This window comes from Carcharhinus amblyrhynchos, chromosome 2 (genome assembly GCF_965287045.1).
Source record: "Carcharhinus amblyrhynchos chromosome 2, sCarAmb.v2.hapA, whole genome shotgun sequence".
Classification (NCBI taxonomy): Eukaryota; Metazoa; Chordata; class Chondrichthyes; order Carcharhiniformes; family Carcharhinidae; genus Carcharhinus; species Carcharhinus amblyrhynchos.
In genome coordinates, this window is record NC_137325.1 from 147,802,372 (window position 1) to 147,823,122 (window position 20,751).

General features: G+C 43.6%; 1 protein-coding gene across 1 annotated transcript in view; it reads left to right on the plus strand.

Moving 5' to 3' along the window:
* The first annotated feature begins 938 nt into the window (after window positions 1-938).
* Window positions 939-20,751, plus strand: part of LOC145359509 (repressor of RNA polymerase III transcription MAF1 homolog) — a 56,855-nt gene continuing 37,042 nt past the window's right edge. Inside the window, exons 1-2 of the mRNA XM_080214135.1 lie at window positions 939-1,354; window positions 15,561-15,701. Of these exons, the coding sequence (XP_080070261.1) occupies window positions 15,619-15,701 (83 nt within the window). The 5' untranslated portion in view covers window positions 939-1,354; window positions 15,561-15,618. The remainder of the gene's footprint in view (window positions 1,355-15,560; window positions 15,702-20,751) is intronic.

Here is a 20,751-nt window from a genome sequence, read left to right on the forward strand (position 1 = left end):
ACGAACAAAATGGACCGAATGGACTGCTTATTTTCCACGACTTCATGAAAACACTGTTGAAGCAGTAGACTTTGTATATGTGTATTTGTGTGATGATGAATGGGATGGATAGGATAGAGGTGGAGAGACTCTTCCCGCTCAAAAAAGACAGTAGGACTAGGGGGCACAGCCTCAAGATAAAGGGGGGGCGGTTCAGAACGGAGTTGAGGAGGAACTTCTTCACTCAAAGGGTGGTGAATCTCTGGAATTCTCTGCCCGTTGAAGTGGTGGAGGCTGCCTCGCTAAATATTTTTAAGAAGCGGGTTGATGGGTTTTTGATAAGAGAGGGGATTAAGGGTTATGGGGAGAGGGCGGGAAAGTGGAACTGAGCCACGACAGATCAGCCATGATCTTATTGAATGGCGGGGCAGGCTCGAAGGGCTAGATGGCCTACTCCTGCTCCTATTTCTTATGTTCTTATGTTCTTATGTTGTTTGGAGGCTCTGTGTGCTCACTAATCCATTGGGGTGAGGGTACGTGAATCTGGGTTGACTGCACACCCGACCCCCTCCGCAGCACCAGAACGGCGGAGGGCTACTGATTGACAGCGTGCTCGGCCAACCAAAGGCGAGATAGCCATGTCAATCACAACATGGGGCGGGCTCTGGGCCGCTAACCAATCGCCGCTGTGATCCATATAATGACACTGTGGGCGTGGCTAACGGACATTGCGCGTGAGCGAATTCAAATACTCGCCTTGTCAACGGCCGTCCGGGACCCCCGACTGACAGCTCGCCCAGCCAATGAGGGCCAATCCCCGCCTCTATTTGGCTTGACTGACGGCAATACCATCCAATTAGCAGGCGGAGGGAAGGTGGGCCTCGCCGCCATTGGGCGGTACAGGAGGTGGGTAGGGTCGATGGTAACGCCCTCTGTTTATAAAGGTGGGACAGCGGGTGCGGGGTCGGAGAGGCCGATCGATCGGGATCGGTTTGAAGAGGGTTGTGAGGCGGAAAGGAAAGCGGAGGGAGAAGCAGAAGTAGCGGCACTCACAGCAGCAGGGTTCGGTGATTGTGTGTGGAAGCTCGGGCTGTGATGGTTCCCCAGGCCGCTCCCCGTTCCCGCCGCCCGGCCTCTTCGTGTCGCTGCGCCCCGCGCTCGCTCTGTTTCCACCCGCGGCACTTCATCATCATCAGCAGCAGCAACTCGAGAACGGCGGCCACCGCCTTACCCTGCAGAGACGGCGCTTCGAGTAGGCCCTCCTCCGCCTGAAGAGAGCCCCAGGACACCGAGAGAGAGAGAGAGACAACCGAGACCTCGACCAGGGAGGAGGCCCAGGCCGGCCCTACCACTGCAACCCTTCAGGGTCCGCCAGGTAAGGAGCCCCCCCAGCCCCGCAGAACCTCAGTGAGGAGCCCGGGGCGCAGACACTGCCCCCTCTGTCAGGGACTGTTTACAATAACACTGATGGAAGGGTAGCTACAGGGGATGGGGGAAGGGTGCAGATTCCTTATCATAGAATCCCTGCAGTACAGCAGGGAGGTCATTCGGTCCATCCAGTCTGCACTGACTCTTTGACAGAGTATTTTAGCCAGCCTGCACATTCCCCATGGCTAGTCTAATCTAATCTAATCCAATCTGCAAATGCAGGCAATTACTCCTGGGTGCAGGAATCTGAAACCAAAACAGAAAATGCTGGAATCTGAAGCCAAAAACAGAAAATGCTGGCGAAACAGCTGGGTAACTGGTGTTTGATTCCAGCCTTGGGTGACTCTGATCAGACAAGATTTGTCACATATATTAATGTACAGTGAAGAATATTGTTTCTTGTGTACTGCTCATAGAGAGGGAAAGGATAGGGTGTAGAATGTACTGTTAATCATAGGTAGGGTGTAGAGAAAGATCAACTTAATGTGAGGTAGGTCCAGTCAAAAGTCTGACAGCAACAGGGAAGAAGCTGTTCTTGGGTCAGATAGAACATAGAACACTACAGTGCAGAAAGAGGCCCTTCGGCCCATCGAGTCTGCACCAAACACAATCCTGTCCAGGCCCTATTCCCATATCCCTACATGTTATAACCACTAATCTGCCTACACATCCCTGGACACTAAGGGGCAATTTCTTAGCATAGCCAATCAACCTAACCTGCACATCTTTGGACTGGGAAGAAACTAAAGTACCTGGAGGAAACCCACGCAGACACGAGGAGAATATGCATACGCCATGCAGACAATGACCCGAGCCTGGAATCGAACTCAGGATCCTGGAGTTGTGAAACAGCAGTGCTAACCACTGTGCTCCCATGCCACTCAGTTGGTACGTGACCTCAGACTTTTGTACCTTTTTCCTGAAGGGAATAGGTGGAAGAGAGAATGTCTGTGCACTTGGGATCCTTATGCTGGCTGTTTGCTGAGGCAGTGGGAAGACTAGACGTCAGCGAATGGGAGATTGGTTTACTTGATGGATGAGCTACGTTCACAACCTTTTGTAGTTCCTTGTTTCCTTGGGCAGAGCAGGACCTATACTTAGTTCTGATACAACCAGAAAGAAAACTTTCTATGATGCATCTGTAAAAGTTGGTGAGAGTCGTAGCTGACGTGCCAAATTTCCTTAGTCTTCTGAGAAAGTAGAGGCGTTAATGGACTTTCTTTACTGTGGTGTCAGCATGGGGGGGACCAGGACTGGTTGTTGATGATCTGGACACCTAAAAACCTGAAGCTCTCAACCATTACTATTTCGTTCCGTTTGATGTAAGTGAGAGCATGTTTGGCACTACGCTTCGTGAAGTTGATGATAATCTCCTTTGTTTTGTTGCCATTCTGTGTGGGTTTCCTCTGGGTGCTCCAGTTTCTTCCCACGGAGAGAGTTGGGTTGATTGACTACGCTAAATTGCCCCTTAATGTCAGGGGGATTAGTCGGGTAAATTGTTGGGGCCTGACAACGTCTGAGGAGAGGGAATAGTCAATGTTTCAAATCAGGATGACCTATCAGAGCCTGTTGGGTCATTCTGACTTGAAACATTGGCTCTATTCTCTCTTGGATGCTGTTAGACCCAAGACCATAAGATGTTGAAGCAGAATTAAGCCACTCAGCCTGTCAAGTCTGTTCTGTCATTCAGTCATGGCTGATCTTTTTCTAATCCCCATTTCCTGCCTTCCCCCTAACTCCTGCTCCCCTTATTAATCAAGGACTTATCTATCGCTGTCATAAAGACACTCAATGATCTGGCCTCCATAGCCTTCTGCGGCAGAGTTTGAGTTTCACCACTCTGGCTGACCTGAGTTTCTCTAGCATTTTGTTTTCCATTTAACCTGTACATCTTTGGACTGGGATGAAACTGGAGCACCCAGAGGAAACCCATGCAGACATGGGGAGAAGGCTGGAACTGAACCTGGGTCCCAGGTGCTGAAAGGCAGCAGTGACCTGGTGCGGAGAGGGGCGTGTCAGGACACCGACCTCCTTGTGAACCTGCTGCTGGGCCTGGTGCGACGCGCCATCAACAGGTCCAGGCAGCGGGCGATCGATGGGGTCGTCCGTCCTGACTGCCTGCCCCTCTACCACGGCTGCGTTCGTGGCCAGGTGTCCCTGGAGAGGGAGCACGCGGTGTCCACGGGTGCAGTTGACACCTTCCGCGCCTGCTGGGCACCGCAGGGGCTGGCGTGCGTTTAGACCCTCACAACCACATTTTGATTTAATGTTGGGGGGCTGCCCCTTAATTTGAGTTAGTTTTACTTGTTTGGCGCATGACAAGAACTACCCACTGCTGCAGTATGGCAGGGAAGTGGGGGTGATGTGTTGTGCAGGCAGGTTAGAGGTTGATGAATAAAGAACTAAGTTTATTTATTAGAGTCACAAGTACACTTAGGTTAACACTGCAATGAAGTTGCTGTGAAAATCCCCTAGTTGCTACACTCAGGTGCCTGTTTGGGTGCAGTGAGGGAGAATTTAGCATGGCCAGTGCACCTAACAGCACATCTTTCAGACTGTGGGAGGAAACTGGAGCACCTGGAGGAAACCCACAGACACAGGGAGAACGTGCAGGCTCCACACAGTGACCCACTGTGCCACCATGCCGCCCCTAGCTGGTAATGATTTTGCTGTTTGTACACAATACAATAATTGATTCCAAACCAAGAAAACTCTGATTGTGGCCAATTGATTTGCGATGTGTTTGGGTCTCCCAGACTGTTTTGAATTCTGCTGACTGCACTTTGCCTGATTTTTAACCTACTGTCTGCAGAATTAATTGTTGATTAAGTTGAATAAGCCCATGTAAAAAAAAATAAACAAGCAAAACTGCTGTTAGAAATCTGGAACTGAAAAATGAACAAACAACTCAGCAGATTAGGTTAAATGCAGAGACTAGAAGGGTTAATATTTCAGAAATTGCTGACAATGACAGGAACTCATGGTTTCTGGAGACCTTGAACAAAAATAGGAACTGTCAGTAACACTTATTGTCAGTGTTTGGAGTTTTAACAAGCACTTGTAGAAATACTGTAAAGTTAAGTGAGTATTCATCACAACCTGCAGTTGATTGTGGGCCACAAGCAACAACTGAACATCAAACTGCATATCTAGCAAGCCTGCATCATCTTCACACTCTATAGTGGGGAGACGTGGATATGTGCTAACTGGAAGAAAAGGTTAATCAGTTTCTGCCTTGCTGTCTCAGACATACCCCTGACATGTTTAGTGGGAGAAGGTCACCAGCTAAAGGCCTGGAGCATGCAGATTCTACCTGTGTACAATCCTTGCTAGGCTCTTTGGATGATGACTACACACAAAAGACTTCTTGTACAGTGAAGTGGCCAGTGGGCTATGACCTCCAGGGTGTTCACACCTTCAATGCAAAGATGCCTGTAAGCAAGATGTGAAGATGGTGGACATTGATACCAATAACTGGCAAACAATTGCTGATGGCTAAGATCTCAGCAGGCTGACTGGTGAGATATTGGAAGAGGCAAGCAGAAACAGAAGCTCACCTTGCTGAGAAGATGACCTGCACAACCCTGCCCCAAAGTTTTATTTATTATTGTCACATGTATTGATATACAGTGAAAAGTATTGTTTCTTGCACACTATACTCAAAGCATACCATTCATAGAGAAGGAAAGATTGCAGAATGTAGTGTTATAGTTAGGATGTAGAAAAAGGTCACCTTAATGCAAGGTAAGTCTGTTCAAAAGTCTGGCAGCAAGGAAGAAGCTGAGTCAGGTGGTACATGATCTCAGACTTTTGTATCTTTTCCTGATGGAAGTAGCTGGAGAAGTGTATATCCAGGATGTGTGGGGGACCTTGATTATCCTGGCTGCTTTTCCAAGGCAGTGAGAAGTATACATAATCAGTGGATGGAAGGTTGGATTGCATGATGGACTGGGCTGCATTCATAGCCTTTTGTAGTTTCTTGGAGTCTTGGTCAGAGCAGGAGCTGTACCAACCTGTGATATATCCAGAAAGGATGCATTCTATGGTGCATCTACAGAAGTTGGTGAGAATTGTAGCAGACATGTTGAATTTCTTGGCCTCCTGAGGGGTGTTGGTGGGGTTTTCTTAACCGTCGTGTGGAGAGACTAGGACAGGTTGCAGGTGATCTGAACACCTAATCTTGAAACTTTTGACCATTTCTACTTCATCCCCATTGATGTAGATAGGGGCAGGCCCTCTACACTTCATGAAGTTGATGACTACCTCCTTCATTTTACTGACAGAGGGGAGAGATTGTCATCACACCAGTTCATTGGCTTCTCTATTGCTTTCTTACTCCAACTCATTGTTTGAGATCTGACCTACTACAGCATGTCATCAAATCGAGTTGGAGGGAAATTTGGTCACTGTCACAGGTGTGCAAGGAGTATAGTAAGGGGCTGAGGGCACAGCCTTGTTGGGCTCCAGTATGGAGGATGATCATGGAGAGTTACTGATTGTGGTCTGTGGCTTACTAAGTCTAGGCTCTAGAACTAGGAGTCGTAGTCATGAGGATAAGGGATAAACCTTTTAGAACTGAGATGAGAAATTTCTTCCAGACGGGGTGTGTGTGTAATTCACTACCACAGGATGAAGTTAAGGCTGAAATGTTGTCTGATTTCAAGAAATTAGATATAGTTCTTTGGGTTAAAGAGCTGTAGGAGGAAGGGGGATCAGGATATTGAATTTGATTCGCCATAATCAAAATGAATTGCAGAGGAGATGAGAAGGGTTGAATGGCCTGCTCCTTCTAGTTTCTATGTTGTCTACACAACACCCCCACAATAATATGCCTTCCCAGTCCACTGTCTTCTGTAGCAGAGAATGCATGAGTGGAGCTCCTGAATGAGACACAGGCAATGCTTAATGCAGAGTTTGTTTTGAGAGATGGAAAGGTCTCCTAGGTAGAAATAGAGGAAAATATTCATGATCCTTGCTCTGAATGTTTTGGATTTTTATCTAAACATTAAGGTATGGTTGTAAGATGTGGAGATGCTGGTGTTGGACTGGGGTAAACACTAAGAAGTCTCTCAATACCAGGTTAAATTCCAACAGGTTTATTTGATAGTAAACCCGCAAGCTTCTCTCCACTCACCTGACAAAGGGGCAAACTCTGAAAGCTTGTGGGTTTACTGTCAAATAAACCTGTTGGCCTTTAACCTGGTGTTGAGACTTCTCTCATGGTTGTAATGCACAGCCTTGACCAGAGCTGATAGCAGTGTTTTCTGGCATGAAGCCGGTAATAATCACAAAACTGCCAGGGAACTAATGTAAGCAGAAGCTGTTTGAGCGTTAATAGGAAATGGTTGTAATTCTGTTGGAAAGTGAAAACCATCACATTAAAAGTGGGCAATGATAATCAAAAAGTGCTGAGATAGTGCTCCCACAGGACATGCATTTATGGTTAATAATAATGCTGTTTGGGGGAGGGGGTGGTGAGGGCTGGTGAAGCACAAGCAGTAATGTCTCCAGTGGCTTTGGATCAGTAGTATGTTCATAAATTCATAACATTTATCAGAAGGTGGTAGTTAGCTATTCTTGGCACAGTACTGCTGGGAATGACAGCAATAAAACAATACATTAAGTGCAAGTGTAGTCCTAGATATGTTCCTGGAAGTGTATCAGTAGGTGCAGTTGGTTTAGCTCAATTGGCTGGATTGCTGGCTTGTGATGCAGTGACACTGGTTCAGTTCCCATACTGACTGAGGGTATTTGTGAAGGCTCTGCCTCCTCAACCTTGTCCCTCACCTGAGATGTGGTAATCATGGGTTAAATTACCACCTGTCACAGACAGTGGTCCTCTGGGATTTTGCAGATTTATAGTGCTGCAAAGTCATCAATGATTGGAGCTATAGTTCAGCTGATAAGGTGCATGGCAGTCCATGATAATGACAATAAGATTTTATTACTTGCTCTCTATTTGACTGGCAGTTAATATCACTATCTCTTTGCATTTGTATTGACATGCCCACTGAACATTTGAAATGATCTGAATACAAAGAATTATTCTTGTATATTGCTGAAACTACTAGTTTTGCACTCAAGACAGGCAAAAAGGATGCTGATCAGTTGAGAAGTCAACTGCTTGCATTGCCTTGAAGACCACATGTGTTTCCCAAGTTCCTGGGTAATTCAAAGATGATGCAAGATTTATTCCTTTGTTTGCAGAGAACCCTGCAGGTGATGTCTACTCTAGCATGTGTTAATGAGCTTGTAACAAACTCAACTGATTAGTTGTTACTGGGGCTATTACACACCCAGGGTTGATTCAAGTGCTGTCCAACCCTGGAATCATATCAATCATAACTCTGACCTGGGGGTGAACCAGTCGACCCCAATGTACAAAGCCAGCCACTGGCTCATTTGTGACCGCAACCACAGGGATGTCATCCACTCACTGGCCTTTGATCTGTCCATGCCAGAGCATGGTCTGGGTATCTACCAATTGGCAAAAGCCAAACTGCAGTCCAACAGCAACCCAGAATGTGACCATGCAGATCCATCTACCAATGCAGGAACCACAAGCAAAGCAACAAATTCTCCATCCGCACAGTAAGAGCAAATAACTTCAGTGGACGCAACTGTACCTTAACACCACAAACTCTTCTCACTGTCTCCTGGGCTCAAAAAAGCAGTCACTCCAGGAAATATGGAAAACGTGCAGGTATGAGTGAAACAATGCAGCCCCAAAGCCCCCCCTTCCCAGCTTCCTACTTGTAAATGTCCAGTCTCTGGCTAAACAAATTTATAATGGATCAGCTAGATAGTCAATGTTTTTCCAAAGGTAGGGGAGTCTAAAACTAAAGGGCATAGGTTTAAGGTGAGGGGGGAGAGATAAAAAGTGCCCAGAGGAGCAATTTTTTGAGGGTGGTGAGCCTCTGGAACAAGCTGCCAGAGGTGGTGGTAGAGACGGGTACAATTTTGACATTTTAAAAGCATTTAAATAGTTACTTGGGTAAGGAGGAATATGGGCCAAATGTCGGCAATTGGGATTAGCTTAGGGGTTCTTAAAACAAAAAGGGCAGCATGGACAAGTTGGGCCGAAGGGCCTGTTTCCATGCTGTAAACCTCTATGACTAAGGTGACCAACATCCCAGTACCAAGCAGTGTGCCTTAATGACTATCCATCGTTATGAGGGGCTTTGAAAGACATGGCATAAATCAATTCCAGCTTCCAGGACTGCCTGGATCCACTACACTTAGCCTACTGTCGCAACTGGTCCACAGCCGATGCCATCTCCCTGGCCCTGCATTCAACCCCCTGGAACACTTGGGTAACAAAGACTTCTATAAGCAGCTGATGGATTTAAAATTCAATTAACCTGGAATATTAAAATCAAAAGGATAGCCATCCAATATGCCATCTGAAGTTAAATTTTTTGTGATCATGCACTGAGGAAGCATGGGAAGATATTTGGAACAGAAAGTATTTTCCCACACTTTGTTCTATTTACAAGCTGCAGAGATCTCCATGGGGGCAAAAGATTCAGCAGAATCCCTGAAGTATTTTAGTTTTATCAAGCCTCTGGGCTCTTGATTACAGCTCACAAATACCAAGGAACTACCATCTTCAGGATAATTGCCATGTAATATTAATATGCCATTGCTTGCCTACAGTTTTGTACACTGAGCTATTTTGCTGTGATGTAAGGTGCTGATTTTTTTTGTAAATACTTTCTGATCCTAGCTTCCAGTACCAAAGCAAAATACTGCAGGTGTTGGAAATCTGATTTCTCAGAAACAAATGCTGGTAATACTGAAATCAAAATGCTGGATAAACTCAGCAGGCACGGTAGTATTTGTGGAGAGGCTAGACATTTTGAATCAAGATATCCTACGCAGTTTGGAGTCACGTGAGTTAGCCCAAATTTCCAGTAACTGCAGTATTTCGTTTTTATTTTCAATGGTAATACTGAGCAGTTATAGTAGCATCTGTGGAGAGAAAAATGTTACCAGTTCATCAATAGTCACGGGTGAGGTTCCTGAAGACTGAGTGGAAATGTGCCTTTGTTTAAAAAGGGCTCAGGGAAAAGCCTGGGAACTACAGGCCAGTGAGCCTCATTGGTAGTGGGTAAATTGTCAGAAGGTATTCTGAGACAGGATCTACAAGCATTTAGAGATGGAAGGACTCATTAGGGACAGTCAGCATGGCTTTGAGTGGAAAATCATGTCTTTCAAATTTGATTGGGTTTTTTGAAGGGGTAACCAAGAAGGTGGATGAAGGCAATGAAGTTGATGTTGTCTACATGGACTTTAGCAAGGCCTTTGACAAGGTACTGCATGGTAGATTTTTGCATAAGTTTTTAAATCTCGCAGGATCCTGACTGAGGTATCTAAATGGATACAAAATTGGCTTCTTAACAGAAGCCAGATGATGGCTGTAGAGAATTGTTCTTCAAACTGAAGGCCTGTAACCAGCAATGTGCCTCAGGGATCAGTGCTGGATCCACTGTCATTTATATTAATGATTTAGAACATAGAACTCTACAGCACAAACAGGCCCTTTGGCCCACGAGTTGCGCCGATCACATCAACACCTACCAATCCATAGACCTATCTATAATCCCCAATCCCATATACTCATCCAGAAGTCTTTTAAAAAACCGCAGCGGGTTCACCTCCACCACCACTGACGGCAGCCGATTCCATTCACTCACCACCCTCTGAGTGAAAAACTTACCCCTAACATCACTTCTGTACTTGCCTCCCTGCACCTTAAATCTGTGTCCTCTCGTAGCAACCATTTCAACCCGTGGAAATAGCCTCTGAGAATCCACCCTATCTATTCCTGTCAACATTTTATAAACCTCTATCAGGTCGCCTCTCAACCTTCGCCTCTCCAGGGAGAAGAGTCCCAGCTCCCTCAACCTATCTTCATAAGGCATGCCTCCCAATCCAGGCAACATCCTTTTAAATCTCCTCTGTACCCTTTCAATAGCTTCTCCATCCTTCCTATAGTGAGGCGACCAGAACTGCGCACAGTACTCCAAGTGAGGTCTGACAAGGGTCTTATAAAGTTGCAGCATTACCTCCCGACTCCTAAACTCAATCCCTCGATTAATGAAGGCCAGTACACCATATGCCTTCTTGACCACATTTGGATGAGAATATAGGAGGGGTGGTTAGTAAGTTTGCTGATGACAATAAGATTGGTGGCATAGTGGACAGTGAGGAAAGGTATCTCCAATTGCAATGGGATCTTGATCAATTGGACCAGTAGGCTGACGAATGGCAGATGGAGCTTAATGTAGACAAATACGAGGTGATGCATTTTGAACCAGAGCAGGGCTTGCTTAATGGTAGGGTGTTGGGGAGTGTTACAGAACAGAGATTTAGGGGTACATGTTCATAGCTCCTTGAAAGTGGAGTCACAGGTGGACAGTGGTGAAGAAGACATTTGGCATGCTTGGTTTCATTGGTCAGAACATTGGATACAGGAGTTGGGATGTCTTGAAGATGTACAAGACATTGATAAGGCCACACTTGGAATACTGTGTGCAATTTAGGTCACCCTATTATAGAAAGGATATTATTAAACTAGAAAGAGTGCAGAAAAGATTTATTAGGATGCTACCAGACTTCATGGATTGAGTTATAAGGAGAGGCTGGATAAACTGGGACTCTTCTCTGAAGCGTAGGAGGCTGAGGGGTGACCCTAGAGGTCTATAAAATATTGACCTTGTCTATGCCCCTTGTTATCTTTCCCCAAAGGTTAGGAAGTCTAAAAGTAGAGGGCATAGGTTTAAGGTGAGGGGAGAGACAAATGTTCAGAGATTCAATTTTTTGAGGGTGGTGAGTGTCTGGAACAAGCTGCCAGAGGTGGTGGTAGAGGTGGGTACAATTTTGTCTTTTAAAATCCATTTAGACAGTTACATGGATAAGATGTGTATAGAGGGATATGGGCCAAATGTGGGCAATTGGGATTAGCTTGGAGTTTTAAGAGGGCAGTGTGGACAAGTTGGGCCGAAGGGCCTGTTTCGTGCTGTGAATCTGACTGAGCTCAGGGTTATGATCTTTTTCATAGCTTTAACTATATGCTGGAGAAATGCTAGAGTCTGTAAAGGAGGTGAAGACTGAATATTTAGAAAATAATGGTAGGATTGGGCAGAATCAACATGGATTACTGAAAGGTAAATCATATTTGACAACTCTATCAGAGATTGAAACATAAACTAGAAGCAGGAGTAGGCCATTTGGCCTTTTGAGCCTGCTCCACCATTCATTTTGATCATGGCTGTTCATTAAATTCAATATCCTGATTTCCCCCCCAGCTCCCCAAAAAGGCCTTGATTGCTTTAACCCCAAAAGCAACATCTAATTTCTTCTTGAAATCACACGTTTTGGCCTCAACTACATGCTGTGGTAGTGAATTCCACACATTCACCACCCTCCTGGATGAAGAAATTTCTCCTCGCCTCAATTCTAAAATGTCCTCAGACTATGACCCCAAGTTCTGGATTCCCCCACCATTGGGAACAATCTTTCTGAATCTACCCTCTAATCCTGTTAGAAATTTAAGTTTCTATAAGGTCCCCTCAACTTCAGTAAATATAATCCTAACTGATTTAGTGTCTCCTTGTATGCCAGACCTGCCATCCCAGGAATCACTCTGAAACCTTTGCTGTACTCCTTTTATAGCAAGGGCATTCTTCCTCAGATAAAGACATCAAAACTGTACATACTAGGCATGGGCTTACCAACACCCTGTACAACATTCCTATACTCAATGCTCTCGCTATGAAGACAACACAGCATTTGCCATAAAGGAACCAATAGCTGTGGTGTATTTAGATTTTCTGAAGCCTCTCAGTAAGATCCCACATGTGGGTTAGTAAGCCAAATTGGAGCATACGGCATAGTGGGTACTATACTGACAGATTGAATTGGTTAACAGAAATCAGTAGAAACGAATGGGGAATTCTCAGGTTGGCAAGCTGATGTGTGGGGTACTACAAGGATCAGTGTTTGATCCGGATGTGGGGACCAAATGTAATAGCAAATTTGCTACTGATATTCTCTAATGGGTGCACTTTGAATAACAAATATTCTATTGGACATGCAACTGGTGATTTGTTGTAGACTCAAATGGATGAAAATTATATTGGATGGTGGCTTGAGGAGATTTTAGAGATAAAAGCTTTTCGCTTGAGGGCAGTTCAGTGGGAGGTGTCTCAGTACATTTTGTAGTAATATGTGCTGTGGCAGAGTTGGAAATCACTGCTTTAATTCAATATTTCAAAACTGTCGTCACTGGACACATGATCGCAATCACATTGCAGGCATGACCCACGCCAACATCTCCACTGAATAGCTTTGTTCTGAGGCATGGGTTCAATAAATCTCAATAGAACTGCGGAAATTTAGGTGTTCAAGGTTTAGGATGAATACCAAAAGAGCTAATGCTGGAAAATCTCAGCAGATCTGTAAAGATAAAGAGCTGATGTTTTGAGTCCAGATGACCTTTGTTAAGGATAAATACCATCATTTGGGATGTAAATTAAGAACTTATCATCCATCTGTCATAAATCCAAATTGTGAAGTAAATAAGATCCTTTCAGTCGCAAGTGACTGAATCAGCTAGGAGTGATGGATTGTCTGCTTTTCTGGTAAAAGATATTGAAGTTTTACACACCTCATTGTGCTTGCTAAAAACCTTGGTGTTTGAACTTGTTTATTAACAGAAATTAAATTTAGTTGCATTCTAATCTGTCCCATAGCAGCTACACAAACCAATGTTGGTTCAGAATTAGTGAGCAAAATCGATATTTCTGGCACTGAATTCCATTCTCCAGCTAGCAAAACAAATCATACAACTTGGCATTTATTGTATGTTCTGCTTTAAAGAGCTCTCAGCTGGGGAGCTGATCCAGTTTAATGAGATTTATAATGTCACCCGGTAGACTATCCTTGGATTGCAAAGCTAGGCTCTTAGAATGTTGCAGAAAGGTTGAAGTTACTGATAATTTGGGAATTCAAAATCTAATTTTTTATTCAGGAAACTGACCTTGCCACAGAAAATACATGGGCATTTAGTTTTTGATAACTTGGGGCAGAATCCAGTATGCACAGCAGGTCTGAGTGAAAAACAGAAGTCTTTACTGGATGTTGACATCTCAACCTGACTTTCATGTGTTCTCTCAAACTGCTAAATGCCCATAGAATCCAAGAGTTCCTACAGTGCAGAAAGAGGCTATTTGGCCCATGTCTGCACCGACAATCCCACCCAGACCCTATTCCTGTAATCCTACATATTTACCCTGCTAATCCTCTTGACACTAAGTGGCTATGATAAATTGCCCATCAACCTGACCTGCACATCATCTGGGCACCTCCTTCCTGTCCATCAAACCTTAAACCTGGAGCTATGTTTTGACTGCTTCCTGTAATTCAGGATCCAGAATTCAAAAAATTAGCATCAATAGAAATTAACTTCACTTCCAAGTGTTTTCGGACCTCCTGACTGTTCCCAGCATTTTCTGAGATACTGTTGAGTGGCTTGGGAGCCAACCACTGGTATTTCATCTAGACCAGAGTGGATAATGTACTTTTTTCCCATACTTATTGATTGGTGAAAGGAGGTTACAAGTGCTTAAAATTAAGATGGTGGTATTTGATGTGTATTTCAGTTGATAAAGCAGTGTGGCTGGGATAAGATGTGCTCAAGGATACTGAGGGAAGCAAGTAGAAATTGTGGTGACACCGGCTATAATTTTTCAATCTTTGGCCTGGGTAGTAATTGCAAACATTGTGCTCTTTTTCAAAGTAAAGATAAACTTAGCAACTACAGGCAGGTCAGCCCAACCCCTTGTGTTGGGGAAGTTCCTAGATATTATTTGGGACAAAATAGTCATTTGAGGAAGGCCACTATGGATTTAAGGGAGAATTGTGATTGCTTATGTTAGAGATGAGGTTGCTGCTTTTTATTGTGCTGTTTGTGGACTTGCATGAGGCATTTGACTGCAGTGCAACAGACATGGGCAAATAGCTGTAAATGAAAGTAGCTAAACAGTAGCTAATGTTGTACAGGGTACAGTTTCAAATCTTGCAATGATACGAATCTTTGCTTGTGAATGGGTATGATCATGTAGAACTTCAAAAGGGTAAGAAGTTTGGTGCAATGGGCAGACACATGGAAGATGGAGCTTATTGTAGAGCAATGAGGTAACTAACTTTTGGCCAGAGGACATAGTGACAATACAACAAAGGGTAAAGGAACAAAGGAACCAGGGTGTATATGTGTAAAAATGACAGGACAGATTGAGAATGGTTAGTAAAGCATAGTATCCTGGATTTTATTAGGGATGTGGAATATGAAAATCAAAAACCCAGTGTTGAACTTGTGCAGATCTGGGCACTAGGCATTCAAGAGCATGCTGTAATTCACATTGGCCCTTACATGAGGAGCTTCAATTACATAGATTGGAGAGTTCAAGACTTTTGGAGAAGAGCAGATTGAGGAGATTTCAAAATCATGAGGGGTTTGGACAGAGTAGAGATGGAGTGGGGGAATATCTAGTAGATGGATTGAGAACCAGAGGGCAGAGATTCAAGGGAATTGGCAAAAGAAGCAGTGGTGATGAATGTTCTTGTGCAGAATTGGTTAAGTATGCGCTACTTTAAGTTGTGATAGGGGCAGGTTCTATCAAGACGTTCAAAGAAACTGGATTGTTATCTGAAAGAGTGTGCATGATATTGTGGAAAAGGTTTGGAGTGGCATCAGGTGAATAGCTCTGATGGAAAGCCAGCTTAAACACAAGCTAGATAGCTGCTGCCTGTGCTATAACAATTGTAATTTAAAGTTTATTGCAGTATTTATGTAAGCCTATTTATGACACTGGACTGTGAAAACACCTTAGTTGCCACACTCCAGCACCTGTTTGGGTACAGTGGGAGAATTTGGCATGGTCAAAACACCTAACCTGCACATCTTTCGGACTGTGGGCAGAAACCCATGCAGACTCTGCAGTGACCCAAGCTGGGAATTGAACTTAGCCTGTATGTGAACTATTGGCAGTAATCTACTAGCTCATCTGTATATGTGCTTGTTTTTGCAAAGTTCATTTCATGCTAAAACTTGATAATCTGGTCTCTTTTTCTCTTTTTGGTGGTTTCAGCATCAAGTATCAGTCTCGTTTTACAGACCCACGGGTGACGTAAATCAAGTCTTCCAAGATGAAGCTGTTGGAAAATACAAACTTTGAGGCGATGAACTCCCAGCTTACCATAGAGACTGGTGACTCTCACATTATAGGGCGGTGAGTTATACCTTTCACTTATCATCTGATATGAGGTCACCAATAGTTTAAACTTGAATCAACTCTGTTCTGTGCACGATGACAAGTTTAAATCAATAGCCAAACATGTGTCCAAATTGATGATGAAATTTCATGGTTGTAATTATATTTGAACATTAGCCCAGAATTGCAGCATGTCCATATTTCAGAGTATGATTAATGAAGAATCTCCAGGAAAATGTGACTTGGATAACTGCAGAAATTATTTGTACTTATGGCTAAGCTCCTCTCAGGTGCATACTGTGTTTTGGAAGAAGTCCCCTCAGTTCTCTGCACACAAGCTGCCTGCTCACAATTGTTTGGAGGAAGGGGGTTGCTGATGGAATCTTCATCCTGTATGTACTGAATGTTGTGTCGCTGACCATGTGGCCCATTTTGCATTTTCCAAACAGATTAACCAAGTTATAAATAGCACAAGAATTATAGCCTGAACAACCAAACACTTAGAAGTGTCTGCCTTATCTCATTGAGAAAGTTCACTACTCCATCTAATCAACTGACCAGGCAGATAGAAAAATGCTTCTGAGCTCTAGGTCTGAATTTGCATTGCCATCAGTCCAATTCTTTAGAACATTTCTGGCCTGACTGATATATACGCTTCAATTGATTTGCACCGTAGTCATCCTCTGCAGCTTAATCTAATCAATCCTGCTGCAGATTTTGCATCAAATAACCTGAATGGGAGGATTGGATTAAACAATAGTCAAATTGTGAATAGTGAATTCTGGGCTACTAGTTCAACCTTTCACACTGGTATTAGTGTCTGAGATGAACATACTGAAGATTTATTAGACAAATACCAGGAATGGGTGGGCTGTCTTGGGAGGACAAGTAACACAGTTTAGGCTTGTATCCATGAGTTTAAAAGAATAAAAGGTGACTTGATTGAAATGTACAAGATCCTGAGGGGCCTTGACAGGGTGGACATGGTGTCACCTTGTGGGTGAATCTAGAACGAGCGGTCATGCTTTAAAAATAAGGGATTGCCCATTTAAGGAAGAAATTGAGTGTCTTTGGAACTCTCTTCCTCAAAGGGAGAGGAAGCAGTGACTCTGAATATTTTTAAGACAGAGCTAGATAGATTCTTGGTTAATAAAGGGGTGAAAGGTTGCATGCAATCAGATTGGCTTGTGTTAACAAGGTGTATCATTTGTTACAAAAGCAGAAATGGTTGATTCTTTGAAAAGATTGTTCTTAAAAATTACAGAAAAGTAAAGCATGGGTGACCATAGGCTGTTCTCACCTTTTGAGGGGGAGAGCTGACTGGTGGTGATTTAACCTGATGGTTACCACATCTCGGGCAAGGTTGAGAAGGCAGGGCCTTTATGAATAATCTCAGCCAATATAGAAATTAAGCCCACACTGTTGGCATCGCCCTGCATCACAAACCAGCGGTCCAGCTAACTGATCCCCAAAGTACAGGAAAATATACTGCAAATGAAGGGAAATCTGAGGGGGAAATACCAGCTAATAATACAGCTGGTCTCAGTATTTGAAATAGAGGTTATATGAAAGTGGACTATAAACCATATTAGTCTTATTAAGAATTTGCATAGTTGATGCAGTACATTGTAACTTGTCTGGAATGTGTTGACAAGGTGGCATGGTGTGCACAAAACAAATATTCCGTTATTTGTCAAACCTTCTCTTGACAGTGTTATGGAGTGTCCTAATATCAATCTGGAGGTGTCCCCATTGAACAGAAACTCAGCTCTCATAGTCAGAGGTTTACTGCATGGAAACAAGCCCTTCAGCCCAACTTGTCCATGCCACCCAGGTTTTTCCACTAAGCTGGTACCAATTGCCTGTATTTGGTTCATCTCCCTGTGTCCCCATCTTAACAATATAACCATCTAAATGCTTTTTAAGAGACAAAATTGTACGTGCCTTTACCACTACCTCTGGCTGCTTATTCCAGACGCCATCCTGTGTGGGGAAAAATTGCCCCTCTGGAACTTTCTGTATCTCCCCCCTCACCTTCAACCTGTGCCCTTTAGTTTTAGACTCCCATATCTTTGAGAAAAGATGTTGACTACCTGATCTATGGTCCCCACCTTTATAGACCTCTAAGATCATCCCTAACTCTCCTATGTCCCAGGGGAAAAAGTCCCAGTCTATCCAACCTTTCCTGATAACTCAATGTTAAGTCTCAGTAGCATCCTAGTAAATCTTTTCTGCACTCTTCCTAATTTAATAATATCCCTTCCATAATAGGGTGACCAGAACTGTACACAGTATTCCAAGTGTGGCCTTACCAATGTCTTGTACAACTTCAATAAAATGTCCCAACTCCTGTATTCAGTGTTCTGATCAATGAAACCAAGCACTCCAAATGCTGCCTTCACCACTCTGTCCACCTGTGACTCCACTTTCAAAAAGCTATGAATCTGTATTCCTATTTTTGTTCTATAACTCTCCCCTACACCCAACTATTAACTAAGTAGGTTCTGCTCCGATCTACCAAAATGCATCATCTCATTTATTTAAATTAAACTCCATCTGCCATTCATTGGCCTATTGGCCCAATTGATGAAGATCCCATTGCAATCTGAGATAACCTTCACTGACCATTATGCCACCAAACGGGCCAGCTATATAAACATTATGCCTATAAAAACAGCCTAGGGACTGGGAATTCTGCAGTGGTTCACATGACTCTTCAAAGTCTGTTCCTCCTATAAGGTGCCAGTCAGGAACACTACTTGATTGGATGTCTTCAACTTTAACAACATTTGAGTTTGATTGTCAGGGCAATGCAGTCTGCTGGATCATCATCCTTTCCACTAACTAAACATTTCATTCTCTCCATTGGCACAGAGGTTGTAGAGTGTACCACTTACTAAGCTTCCTATGGCAGCACCTTTCAAACTCATTGTTACTGATGGTAGCAGCAATCAATAGGTGCACACCATCCTGATTTGGACATATGTGACCATTCCTTTGTTATTAGGCCAAAATTTTGGAGCTTCCTCCCTTTAGCGCTCTTGTCTGACCAATATTGGTCATTCAACCCAAACTGTGTATTCATCTGAGTTCCTACTATTAAAGAAAAATAAGGCACTTGAATTTGTCTGTATAAGTCACTGCACTGAAGTAACTTTATATGAAGCTGTTATAAGCCCTACATAGCTATCATTGACAGTGTGGATTTTTAATGCTTCTTGTTGCAATAGACAGGAAATTGCTGTTTCCTCTTTAGATACAGTGTGTGTTGTCGATCTGCTGTGAGGCTCAGATGTGTTGCTCATTTGTGTAATACATAATCTGATTGCCTTCCTGTTTTATCGTCATTGTTGCAGCTGTAGTGGAAACAACATGCAAGGATGTGGTAGATTTGAACAGTTCAAAAAGTCACTCATACGCAATAGCAAAATGAGGCAATTCATAAGTACATAAGATTTGGGAGCACAATTAGGCCATTTGGCCCATTGAGTCTATTCTGCCATTCGATCATGGCTGATGTGCTCTTCATCCCCATTTTCCTGCCTTCTCCCCATGTCCCTTCAGCCCTTTACCATTTAAAACTCTAACTCAAATTTTCTCATGTCCCCGCATCCACGGCACTTTAGGGTAACAAATTCCACAGATTCACAACCCTTGGGAGAAGTAGTTTGGTGCATTTGTTATGACCCAGGCTGGAACCTCTAAGGTGTTTACAATGTCATCCTAGACCATAGGTTTTGCTGTTGGAATTTGGCTAGGGTAAGCATAGTGTTTCACTCCAGTTATGATTCAAGTATCTGCTAGCAAGCTTTTATCAAGCAAAGTTTATTTCAGAACAGTTAACGTATAATGAGAAAATTAGCAAAACTTTTTCCACTTACGAGAAAAGAACAACTGATATTGTGTAAACCCTAACAGCTAAATATATTGATCAAACAACCTCCCACACGCTCCATTGTAGACTTAGCACAGAAAGCAAGTATGCTCATGTGATGCTGGACCTTGCAGCTTGCCAACACCTGATGTGGATTACTCCTTTGGATGTTGAATTGAAAATGCTGATGCTTTTCCAATCCAGGAACTTTCAGCACACTGACATCAAGACATTGCTTGCCTCTAGCTTCCAACTGCACCTCACAGCAGACTTTTCACTCCAGGAAATGCTGTTTTCAGTCTGCAGTCCAAACACTACTGCCCAAAATGAAGCTAAAACACTGGTGTTTTTCCCTAGGGGAGGGGAGATAAGTCCAGAACCAGCACCTAATCTGTCAATCAGGCTCAATCTAACAGTTCCAAAAGGATTATAGTATCCTGGGGTTTTATGTCCAAATTAAAAATCAACATGGTTCAGTTATCCTGCTTCAGCAACAATAAAAGAAGAATGCCAACAATAACACTGGGGAGAACACACTGCAGAGAAACATGATAAAAATACATTTTTTTTGAAGGCACAGTATCATCACACACATCTGTTTGTATTCTGAATCTGTTGAAACTGGCAGTGAGGCTTGTGCTCTGAATGTGACTGATTTACCATGCTGAGCCTTCACCACTTGCAAACCAGAACCTCATCTAAAGCCTAGTAAAATAACATAAGCAGCTCTTTCCATCTTTGGCATTGCTGTTAGTATGTTGACTTGCTTTCCTAAGGGGGTTAGTGATCACCAAGTGCTTAAATTCCCCCTGAAAAACAACAAGCAAACAACTTATCAAGTGTGTACACCCCCAGTGTGGCTCTGATAGGTGTTTATAGTGGCCATCTCCAAGTGAAATGCCAGGAAGAGAATTCGGACCTGTGCTCCATGTTTATTGATCTGCTCAAGGCCTTTCAGCCATGAGGGCCTTTGAAAGGTAATGGAAGAGTTCATCAGTGGTTCAATAATTCCTTGATGGTATGCTCCTGCATCCTGGGTGATGGATGCTTCAGCCCCATTGCAGTTACCAATGTATTGAACAGGGCTATGTGCTAGCAGCATGGCAAAGCGGTATTGACATCAGGTATCATGTTGGTGGCTCTGGCAAAGACCAGAATTTCCAAGGACATTGGAATTTGCTGTTGCCAATTACT